This window comes from Suricata suricatta, chromosome 9, assembly GCF_006229205.1.
Source record: "Suricata suricatta isolate VVHF042 chromosome 9, meerkat_22Aug2017_6uvM2_HiC, whole genome shotgun sequence".
Lineage (NCBI taxonomy): Eukaryota > Metazoa > Chordata > Mammalia > Carnivora > Herpestidae > Suricata > Suricata suricatta.
The window spans coordinates 25218315-25230737 of record NC_043708.1 but is presented as its reverse complement, the minus strand read 5'-3'; the positions used below and the strand labels follow the sequence as shown (position 1 = coordinate 25230737).

At 41.4% G+C, this 12423-nt stretch overlaps 1 protein-coding gene across 1 annotated transcript in view; it reads left to right on the top strand.

Moving 5' to 3' along the window:
- Positions 1 to 12423, top strand: part of TTLL5 (tubulin tyrosine ligase like 5) — a 274511-nt gene that overhangs the window by 200231 nt on the left and 61857 nt on the right. The window contains exon 31 of the mRNA XM_029952174.1: positions 1998 to 2215. Within this exon, the coding sequence (XP_029808034.1) occupies positions 1998 to 2215 (218 nt within the window). The remainder of the gene's footprint in view (positions 1 to 1997; positions 2216 to 12423) is intronic.

Sequence of the window (12423 nt, the reverse complement as noted above, 5' to 3'; positions counted from 1 at the left end):
CAACATGTAAAATCACGCTCAGTAAAGAATATTTCCATTTCCAAGAGCCCTTTGCTAAGAATGCCTTTTCTTTCTCGCTGTTCATCGAGGGAATTTGTTTATGGATGGCTGCTATAGGCTCTTCAGCCCTCATTCGGGTTTCTAGTCTCCTCCCCATTCTGAAAGAGACATCTTTCACTCTTCAGTCTAAGCTTACGTGTTGGATGTAGTGATGAAAATAAGCCTACGGTAGCCCTTTCCTGCCTCCTTCCTTCCCTCCAGTTGAGTCTTTCCCACAGATGTTGACACCCTCAGATATGGAAGTGGTGCCTGAAAGGAATAGCTTTGTTTTGAGTCCATCTTGCCGCACCCTTTGGTTACCTGTCCTTAGAAGGCTTGATGGAGTAGAATCGGGGCTCCTGGGCCCTCTTGGACCATCTGAAAACCTTCCCACATGTACACACCCCCCCAGTGCCGCCCTCCTGGCTTTGCCCATGGGCTTGGGTCTTCCTTTGTTCCCCTTCTTTGGGTCAGAGAGGGAGGTGAGGGAGGAGATCTTGAATTTCCCCTTTGGATGGTTTGAAGAGATGAAGAACATCTCGGTCAGATTGGTCCATTTGAAACTACTGTAACCCTCTGCTTCTGAAATTGCTTTGATCTTTGGTAAGCCTGTCAAACACATTTACTCCACACAGGAGTCTCTGATCCCCCTTATACCTGCCTAGTCCAGGACCTTTGGACATATTTCCCTGAAATGGGACATTCCAAGGCATGAGTGTAGAAGGACTGGTTAACACTTTACTAAAGCTGCCCAATTGATCTTTTTTTATATATCTTAAAACATAAAAGTCATAAAAGTCAAAAATAATATTAATAAAGTCTATCTGTAAGGTGACTGCTTCCTCAGAGCATCTGATGTTACTCCTTTAGGCCTTGCAAGAAGGAAGTGACATTTCTCCCATGTCTCTTTAAATGCAGTGTCTATGGATGGAAGTCAATTGCTAGAAATCCTTTTAATAAAAAAAAAAACCTTATGTATTTTTTCAATTGTATATTTTTCTCTTAATATTATTTCACATTTAAAGCTTTTATAATGCATGCAAATTGAAAGCGGTATTAATAGTATTGAATGATCAGTAGCAAAATTTATGACCCCCCAAAAAACCCAATTGCTAATGAGGTAAATAAGTTGTAAGAATTTTTTGAACACCTACTTGAGAACACCTACATTTACATCCTAACTACAGACACATGTAGGTGTTTGTGATATTTAGATGGTGATTTTTAGGTCTTTATTGATTGGTAGGCTTACCCTCTAAGCAAATACACATTTGTACTGATCTTATATTCATATAGTAACTAGTATTCAGGTAGTAATTTTACTTTGAAAGTATTTTAAAATGTAAAGTCTTATATTAATCTTTAAGTCAACAAGGTGTTAAAGAATTCTACCAGCAGTCCTCAAGGCCACGCATGGTCTGGCTCTTTTGTTCCAGCCTCTTCTCTCCACCCTCTCTGCTCAACATGCCTTTGCTACACCAGCTTCTACCCACTCCTCATATGTGCAAACCTTCTGGAAGAGTTCAGAGTTCTCTGAGTGGGCCGGAATTGAATCAAGCTTCAAGCCACTTTTGTTCCTGTGCTTTATTTCTAGTACTTGACACCCAGTAGGAGACATTCATTAAATATTTGTTGAATTTAACAGTGAAGGAAACGAAGACAGAGAGACCAGATGCTTTTCTAATTCCCACAGGTGGATAATCCACAGTACCCCCGTGCCCTGATTCCCAGCACAATGTGCTTTCAACAAGACCAGCTCAAGTCCCTCCTTCCGGACGTTTCCCTTCTCTGAGTCTGGACCTGCACGGGCATCATTAGAGAAGTTTTTCCTAAAAAATTACTTTAACAATTTCCCTTTTCCTTTTGTCCCACTTCAGGATTACAACCCACTTACTCACATATAGCAAATGGGTTATGAAGGGCATCTCCAATGACTTTATTTCTTCTTTTCCTTGTAGGCCATCTTTGGCAGCCAGACACTACCTAACTCCAACTTATGGACAATAAATAATGGTGCAGCTTGCAGAATTTCAAGTGCCACAGCTAGTGGCCAGAAGCCAACCACTCTATTGCAAAAAGTGGTGCCACCTCCAAGTTCTTCCTCCTCACTGGTCCCCAAGCCCCCAGCCAATCACAAACAAGTCCTCAGGAAGACGACATCCCAGAGGGCCTCCAAGTAAGTTTTCCTTAATCTTCCATTCTGTTTCTTCTGAGTCATGTCAGTTCTGTGCTAAGAGTACTCTTCATTTATGAGGCCTTCAAAATAGTTTGTACTGGGCAGAAGACCAGAACACCTGATGGGGACTGAACATTACCCTTGGCTCTCAGCGGGGGCTTCGAGTCAGAATCACCTGGGGAACTAGCGGACTGTACTGAAGGTTGGGCTGTGTGCCCTGTGGGAGGAGCAGGTGCTGCTCTTAGGTTCCCTGGGAACTGTGATGAGCGCTGATGGCAGGGTTCAAGGTCAGTGCTAATAACTAAGTCTTCCAGCCTCTGGCAGGAGCTATGATCAGACAGTGCACCGGGTAACAGTGCTGAATTGTGGGCTTGGAGAAAGGAAATGCAACCTTCTTCCTCATGTGTTTTTTTCCTGGTCCTTCTAAAGAGACAGATTTTTTTCAATTTCATATGAAGTGCTGTACACCTCCCCCCCCCCCCACCACCACATACGCCCATTTGTTGTTCACTCTTAGGCATTTGAATGGGAAGACATTGGATTGGGATTTCATTGAGGGAGTTAACTTCATTGACATTAGTCAGCAGGCTCTGCATAGCGGCAGGTTTCTAATACCTTTTGTAATCTGCCTATTTTACCGCAAAAAGACATTTCCATGCCTAAATCAAATCTTTTCATCTTACATCCTTCACTCTTTTTCCAGCTGTATTTTAGCTAGCGAACCAGAAATCAACTATTAAAACATTTTAGTTCTAATGGCCTTTGTCCATGTACAGTTGGGGAACTTTTCAGAGATGCCCATAAGAAGCAGGCCTTCCCCTATGGATAAACACCTAGAGGTGATATGTGTATTTCTCTTATTAAGGCTCCTTATTCATTTGTCCTTCATCGTGAGAACGAATCCTAGGACATAGAAAAGGCAGTCACTCTTCCTCCCCTCCCTTGGATAGGGAATCAAATTCTGGATTTGGATGGAAAACAGTCCTTCGTGGCTGTTGTAATTATGGTGCTGCCGTTATTCATTCCTCCAACAAATGTTTCTTTGGTGCCTACTAAATGCCAGGCACCATTCTAGGAATAATTGGCATTGTCATGACTTTGCAGTACTCTTTGGAGCAGTAGGAGAGGGTGTTAGGAAGGGGGCAGTTTGCGGCTGAAGGCCAAGAGCACAGTGAGAAGGAAGCTATATGGCTCTTCAGCCTGGAAAGAGTAGACTTGAGCCCTCAAGGGTGTAGCTTCCGGAGCCAGACTGCCTGTATTCACACCCTCATGCCCCGGTTTACCAACTGAAGACCTTTGGTAAGTTGCAAGTTACTTAATTGGTTAGCCTCAGTTTCCTCATTTGTGAAGTGGAGATAAGAAAGAGGATCTTTTCCTAGGATGTTGCGAAATGTTAGCAGAGTTAATACATGCAATACTTTACATGTAGAACATCTAGAACAAGACCTAGCACACAGGAACTGAGTGAGCCTTAGTTACTAGCATAAACATTCTAGAACCATGCTCTCTTTCTCAGGTTCAAGAAACCCTCGGGTAGGAGAATCAGGGAGTCGGATATGAATGTTGAATTTGCTAGCATGTGCCTCGTTTGTGGATCCCCTGTTTCCAGTACCCTGAGCTGGCCCTTGGTGGCTGGCGGTGGCCCGTGTGGCCAGCTCATCTGCTGGTAGGGAGGCGCCTTGTCAGCAGGCAGCAGGGCCCTTCGCTGCCCTGAACTCAGTGCTGGCTAGGGAGCTCTTCAGCCTTTCGAGATGGAATTGCGGCTCGATGGACAAACTTTGCTGCATTTTTGTGGTTTCTTCTCTCTGACAGGCAGGAGTGTGGGAAAACCGGAAACAGCTCAGCACCAAAAATGCACAGAAGGGGGGAAAAAAGCAAGATTTCTTCAGAATTTAAGAAACAGAATCCAAGTAGCAAAAGGCATGCTGTAAGGCGTTGTTCCAGGAAATAGTTTCCAATTTGCCTTTAAAATTCTAGCACAAGTCTCTGAAGCTAAATAAGTTAGTACTAATGGAGGCCTTGACGTTCCCTCACTTACATGTATAATGTACAGTGTCGTGGAGAGCCCCACGGTTTTTAATATGCTTCTGACTTTTAGGAAAAGGAACGGCATTGTTCTTATTTGACCCAACTCAATGAAAAGTTCCCTCTAAAAAGTATTCAGGTAAAGGTTGTTTTTTTAACTAAACTTTTTATTTTATAATAATTTTAGATTTACAGAAAAGTTGTAAAGATAGAACACAAAAAGATAGAAACACCCCGTTTTCCCCGTTGTTAACATAATTTATCGCCGTGGTACATTTGAAGAAGGTACCATCCTGAGAAGCTGTCATTGATCCATTATTAAGAACTAAACTCCGTATTTTATTTGGATTGATGAAGCTATTTTTTAAATTTATTTTATTAACGTTTATTCATTTTTGAGAGACAGAGAGACCTAGATTAGCAGTGGAGGGGCAGAGAGAGAGGGAGACAAAGAATCTGAAGCAGACTCCGGGGCTCTGAGCTGTCAGCATAGAGCCCAACGTGGGGCTCGAACCCATGAACCGTGAGATCGTGGTCTGAGCCAAAGTTCGATGCTTTACCAGTTATTTTTAATCTGGAGACAACTTTCACAGATCCTTGAATATCAGTCGATATATTCTTATTGTTCTAAAGTAATGTAATTTATGTTCCTAGCCAGCCTAGCAAGTTACTTAACATTTATGTGACTTTGTTTCCTATTTAAAATGGGAATAATAATGGTACTTGCCTCATGGGGTTATCAAGAGGAATGAATGAATGTCAGGCACAAATATCATGGCTGGTACATACCATATGCTAAGTGAGTGTTAGGCATCATACAATTATCACTTAGGTTAATCCTGGGATGTCATTTCAAGAAATTTTCATGCAACTTTTTACTTTCTTCCTGTAAGATATGTTGCTTCATTTGCTAGGAGCTCATTTTGGCCTTTATTCTGGCTCCGTTCAGATTAATCAGGAACCATCAGTTATGAGTGGTGATACTGAGTCATACTCAGGAATGCCAGAGTTACCCCAAGAGACACAACTAATGAGAAGTTGTAATGAGCTTTTGACTGCGCCAAGCCCTGTGTTTTTGGGTTGAACTTCAAACTTCTCCTAGCACAGAAGTTGGCATTGGACAATTATAGAAGCAATTTCCAAGAGCATCAAAGTTTCCACATCCTAGAGGGTTGAGTTTAGAGAACAATAGAACATAAAAGATGGAATGTCGTTTGGATGTTGGTGCAAAGGGAGTTGAGAATCAGAACAGTGGGGTCCTATTTCTTTATGATAATATTCAAGTCACTTTCCCTCTAAAGGTTTCAGTTTCCCATCTGTAAAACAAAACCACCGTCCCCACTGAATAATTAACCAAAATAACTTGTTTTCTGTCTATTCCAGTGAAAGCTTTTTATGAGCACATTTGTTTTTTAATCCTGTTGCTTTGCAGCCATTTCTTCATCCCCTCTTGGCCCAGAAGTTCTTGTTATAGTCCTCAAATTCATATACTTACATTTCCTTTAGCTCAATCTCGTTTGTCAATTCTGTGAAGAGAATGATTTAGATTTTTTTTTTTACCCTTTCCATAGTACAATAGCCTTTCTTGATTTTCCTCTCTAGTGTTCGCAGCACTTCACAATTTAGTACCCACGTCAGATCCTCCTTTTAAAACTATCTGTGGTATTTCTTCCAAACGGTCAGCTGAACTAAGAGGAATGACAGCCTAGGAGCAATTACATGCATTCGAACTATGTCTTTATTGTAAATGGCCTTTTTCTCAGAGCCAAACTCATACTCTCCAGGAAACATGGAGAAAGAAACTTGAGGAGGTTAAAATTTGCCAGGGTCATGGGCAAAACTCACAGACTAGAGATGACTTCAGAAGGGCAGAGTCAAAGCCGTTGTACCTGGGACTTCTCTGAAGAAAGAAAACTATGAAAGAAATGCCAGACTTAACTAAAGTGCTTTCTTTCAATGGCCAGGATTACCTTTCCTTGCGTAGGTTTTAGGATATTGTACATCAGGGTGACCTCAGTGGAAATTGAAGGTAACTGCTCGTTCTGTGTCACCGCCCAGGACTGTGGTGTTGGTTAATGGCTGCTGGGCATCTAGAAGGAAGGAGGGTGGCCAGGAGCCCAGCAGGGTGGCAGACCGGTAGCAGTTCATGTGACCTGAGCATGTGGTATGTTAGCAATATGATGAAAGATGCTCAGAGAGTAACATCAGACAAATATAAAAATGAGGATCAGGCTTAAAAAATATGCTATATCTCTTTTTTTTTATTATTGAATATTTACTTTAAATATTTATTGTAGTCATAATTTTTGTTTTGTCTTGTTTTTCTTGGGTTTTTTTTGTTGTTGTTAATTCACATCCCAGTTAGTTAACATATAGTGCAATCATGGTTTTAAGAGTGAAACCAAGCGATTCATCCCCTACATTTAGTACCCAGTGCTCATCACAACAGGTGCCCTCCTGAATGCCCCTTGCCCGTTTATACCACCCCCCACCCTCTGCTCCTCCAGGAACCCTCAGTTTGTCCTCTGTATTTAAGCGTCTCTTATGTCGTCCCCCTCCCTTGTTATATTATTTTTGCTTCCCTTCTCTTACGTTCATCTGTTTTGAATCTTAAATTTCACAAATGAGTGAAGTCATGATATTTGTCTTTCTTTGACTTATTTTGCTTAGCGTAATACACTCTAGTTCCATCCATGTTGTTGCAAATCACAAGATTTCATTCTTTTTGATTGCTGAGTAATATTCCATTGTGTGTGTGTGTGTACACACACATACCACATCTTATTTATCCATTAATCAGTTGATGGACATTTGGGCTCTTTCCATACTTTGGCTCTTGTCAATAGCACTGCTATAAATATTGGGGTACATGTGCCCCTTCGAAACAGCATACCTGTATCCCTTGGATAAATACCTAGTAGTGCAATTGCTGGGTTGTAGGGCAGTTCTATTTTTAATTTTTTGAGGAACCTCTATCCTATTTTCCAGAGTGGCGGCACCAGTTTGCATTCCCACCAGCAGTGCAAAAGGGTTCCTCTTTGTCCTCATCCTCACCAACATCTGTTGTTGCCTGAGTTGTTAATGTTGGCCATTCTGACAGGCGTGAGGTGGTATCTCATTGTGGTTTCAATTTGTATTTCTCTGATGATAAGTGATGTTGAGCATTTTTTCAAGTGTCTGTTGGCCATCTGGATGTCTTCTTTGGGAAAGTGTCTATTCATGTTTTTGCCCATTTTTTCACTGGATTATTTACTATATCTTTTTAACATATGAGTCATTAACATGAGGCAAAGTGATCAGCAGTTATAATGTCCAAAAATAGGTTCTGGATGTGAGGATACAAGATGTTGTGTCTTCTATTAGCCTTTCAGCCTTTTTTCTTATGCATAGTTTCAAGAAATATGATTGAATCTGTGGCATACCCATTCTTAAGTGTAGGATTCTCTAAATTATGCATTTCCAAAATATATAATGATAGGCTTTTAGTGCTGCAAGATAAAAGATTGCAGGCGTAGTGCAAGGCTCTGAGTGTAGCAAGGCACAAGCTAGCCAGTGGCAGAGCCAAGGACGAATCTGTGTCACCTACTGTGCCAACCGCAGACTCTTCCCAGTAGACCACCGACTTCAAAGGCCCCCACCAATCCATTCACATGCATTCCGTACAGCAAATGACAGGTTAATCGTCTAAAATATTGCCTTTGGGAGAATGCTGTGTAAGCACTTAGGAGCTCGCTCCCCTCCCTTTCCACACCAGTTTTACCACTTAAGTGGCCACTGAAATACTCAAAAGGAGGAAGAATTATTGCTACTCTCATACTAAAGTGTGGTGAGAATTTGTGTTAAATGTAGCATTAAAAGGATTGAAGTGAAGAACACTACTAAAGGCTTTTATATACTCTCTTCCTTATGGGAGTGAAGTCTAGGAAATGGTTGGGTGGATTGGAGCCCACCGGAAAACACCTTCTTACTCTGAGGAGCAGGGCCTGGAAGTAGGAGGAGGGAGGGCTAGTCAAGGAGCCTGCCACTTAGACTCTTTCCTCCATCATCCCTCAGCATTTGGGCCTTGGTGGTGGCATTAGGAAATCTTAGGGTTTGCTTTTGGCATAGATGACGACATCGGTCAGAGAACTGGGTGCTTGTATCCACACCTAACCAGAAGTTGCCGCTGGTGTGGGTGTGGTCCAGTGGGGAGGGGAAGTACGTGAGTGTCGTGGAATCATAGGCCTTCCCTGGTGATTCAACCTTGGGTAATTTACATTAGAATCTTACTTCTCATCCCTGCCACTGGGATGTTAGAACAGTTATTAAAATGGGACTCTACCTGCTGGATATTTCCCACCTCTCATTTTTCTTTTATTATCATTAAGCATAGGAAAATCCCTTTTTGAAAGATTTGGGCAGAATCTTAGGGATTTTGTAGAATCCATATCAGTTCCTCCATGATCATGAGCCTTTAATGACAAACTTAGACTTTCCTCTCTGAGGGTGAGCAGATATTTAACAATCTTGGGGCCTAAGAATAGATGGTATAACTAGGAGCTGCCGACCTCTGATACACACCAAAGCAAGCAAGAAAACATTTTAGAAAATCCCTAATGTGTATTCTTGACAAAAGGTAAGCATAGAGTGCATTGATGTGTAGAGCTTTAAAAAACTGTCTCGTGTAGACAGCAAGCAGTCTGCGGTCAGGGGGGTATGAGAAATACCCAAGTGAGAAATCGGGTTAAACACGGTGAACGGGCACTGTAAGAAACTGAATTAGTGAAATAGAGGACATATTTCAAAACTTCTTTCAAAATTCTGAGGAAAAAGTGTACAAAGATAAACATATTGAGATAAAAGATGGATTCCACCTAAAAAAACAAATTCCAGAAAGAGAAGTCATAGTCATTATACAGGCAAAACAGACCTAACATAAGGACATGAGGGTTGAGAACAACATAATTGTGAGATTAAGTTAATAGGGACACAGTTTTGTGCCCTGTAAAGCTCCCATGGAATATTCTTCCAAACTAGAACAGAGGCGCCTGGGTGGCTCAGTCAGTTGGGTGTGCAGCTTCCGCTCAGGTCATGATCTCGCAGTTTGTGAGTTCGAGCTCCACATTGGGCTCTGTGCTGACATGTCAGAGCCTGGAGCCTGCTTCAGATTCTCCTTCTCTCTCTCTCTCTCTCTCTCTCTCTCTCTCTCACACACACACACACACACACACACACACACACACACACACACCGGCCCCCATCTGTCCCTCCCTAGCTTACACTATCTCTCTCTCTCTCTCAAAAATACATAAGCATTAAAAAGTATATATTAAAGGGGCACCTGGGTGGCTCACTCAGTTAAGCGTCTGGCTTTGGCTCAGGTCGCGATCTCATGGTTTGTGGGTTCAAGCCCCGCATCAGGCTCTGTGCTGACAGCTAGCTCAGAGCCTGGAGCCTGCTTCAGATTCTGTATCTCCCTCTCTCTCTGACCCTCCCCTGCTCACGCTGTCTCTGTCTGTCTCTCAAAAATAAATAAATAACATACAAAAAAATTGTTTTAACATATATGTATATTAAAAACTAGAACATTTCAATTAAATCCTCAAAGAATAGCAAGTATACAGGCCTCATACTCTGGCTACTTTACAATAAAATGAGATTATTAAAATAAAAGTCTGGATAAAATGCCCAGATCATTATGGAATTTTAATTTTTTTAATGTTTATTTATTTATTTTGAGAGAGAAGAGAGTTTATGAGCAGAGGAGGGGCAGAGAGAAAGAATCCCAAGCAGGCCCATGCTCAGCACAGAGCCTGATGTGGGGGTCCAGCCCACAAACCTTGATATCATGACCTGAGCCAGGATCCTGAGTCAGATGCTTAACCAACTAAGCCATCTAGCCATCCCTAAAGCTGAAATATTTTTCAAAATAACAAAACTTATCATTGAAATGTAACCAAAGATGTACTCAAAGGTAAATTCATAATCTTAGTTATTTTCATTGTTATAATGTAGGAAGATTGAAAAGAGATCAACCAAGATACAAACAGCAGATTGGCTTCAACTGATATACTGGCTTTGGCTGATTACCTAGAGTGTTTTGTTGACAGGAGTTATGAGCACTTCTCTGAGCCTGGCAAGCTCTGATAGATTAGTAATGTCTGCCACAGACAGGGAGGATGAGGGGTGAATGTGCACACCACATATTTGTCATACTTGAACTAAGCTTCCATCTGCTCACCTAATGAATGGATAAAGAAGATGTGGTATATATTCATAGTGGAGTATTACACGGCAATGAGAAAGAATGAAATCTGGCCATTTGTAGGAAAGTGGATGGACCTCGAGGGTGTCATGCTGAGTGAAATAAGTCAGGCAGAGAAGGACAGATACCATATGTTTGCATTCATAGGTCCAACAGGAGAAACCTAACAGAGGACCATAGGGAGGGGAAGGGGGAAAGAAAGCTGGGGAGAGAGAGGGACACAAATCATGAGAGACTATTGAATACTGAAAATGGAACCAAGGGCTGAAGGGGGAGTGAGAGGGGGGTAGGGGGTGATGGTCATTGGGGGGGCACTTGTGGGGAGAAGCACTGGGTGTTATATGGAAACCAATTTGATAATAAACTATTATAAAAAAATAATAATAAAATAATAATAAAGAAAAAAAAGAAAAGGGTCAGTAAAACAAAGCTAAGAAAAATGGATCAAAGGAAATCAAGAAGAAAAGCAATATAAGGTGAAAAGAAAGCAAAAAGTTAAATTCAAAACCTTATTTAGCTGGGGGTAAGGGGACAGGGAAGGATAAAATAAACACAGCCCTGCCAGAAAAGGAAGAGAATTAAAAACAAGAAAATGGTTTTAACAGTAGACATAGGAGAGACTGAAAAATTATGAGGACACTGCGTAATTATGTGCTACTAAATTTTAGAGCTGAATGAAAGGTAGTATTTTAAAAAAATATGATCTATCAAGATTGGTTCTTGGATAAAAAGAACACCCAAGTGGAACAGGGTAGAAATTTTTAACTATCCAAATTGGTCCTTAAAGAAATGGGGCACATGATTTGGCCTAGGAAACAATTTTAAAGTATCATCTCTAAAATAGTTCTTTGAAGCTTTTTTCCAAAATCTTTGAAGGCTTCCAGGTGCCTACATGATAAAGTTGAGAGTCCTTAGTCTGACATGAAAGCCTTCTGCAATATGTCCTCTGTCCCGTCTGCAGCCTTTTCTATGGTCTGACAGTCTGCTCCACACGCATCCTTCCGCACGGTGTTCCTCCATGTCATGTTGTCCCCTCTTCCTCAGGCCCTCTGCCTCTTGAATCTAAGTCCTGTGTTTTATTCAAGATCAGGCTTTAATTTATAACCTTGATGCAGCTTTGCCAAGAGCCTCAGCTAACTCTGCCGTCTATTTCCTGGTCTAATTTTCCTTTGTATGTGTCTTTCTTCTCATAAATCTCTAAGGACAGATATCTTGTCTTTACTTTTTTATCACATATGTATTGAATGTCCATTATGCTAGACATTGCCCTAAGCATTGGGGATAATACCGGTGGACAGGACAGACACAAGCCCAGTTTCCATGAAGTTTATCTTTAAGAGCTGAGAGAGAAATGTATTCCTCAACCCCTGATCTAGCTTATATTCATGACGAGTTCTCGGGAGATGGTGGGGGAGGAGGTAGTAGTAAAGATGGAGATGTGCTAGAGGCGGTGGTCGGGGTGGCAGTGGTGATGTGGTTTGCCTATCAAGGTTTTCGTGTCAGGGACCACCAAATAGCAATGGTCTCATCATTAGTTATTTATACTGCATAGAGTAGAGTGGAGCAGTAAAGCACAGTTGCTAACAGCCCAGGATTCCATATTAGATTTGAATCCAGGCTCCTTCATTTAATTGACTGTTATCTGGGGCTATCTCTAAGCCGGTTTCATTATCTGTAAAATATTACCTGCGTTGTGGAGTTGTTCTTAGGATTAAATGAGATCAGGTATTTTCCTGAGATATATCAAGTGTCCAGTGCGTATGTGCTTGTATAGTTATAAGTTCTGCTGCCACCATTGTGCCCTGTGAAAAGAAATTGCATTTTTGTTGTTAGTAAGCTGATATTCGTTAAGTATGATTTGGCTCTAGCTGGCAAGGCTATGGAAATTCAAATACGGTCTGAAATCCTGAACACTAATAATGCTAATGACTATTGAAGG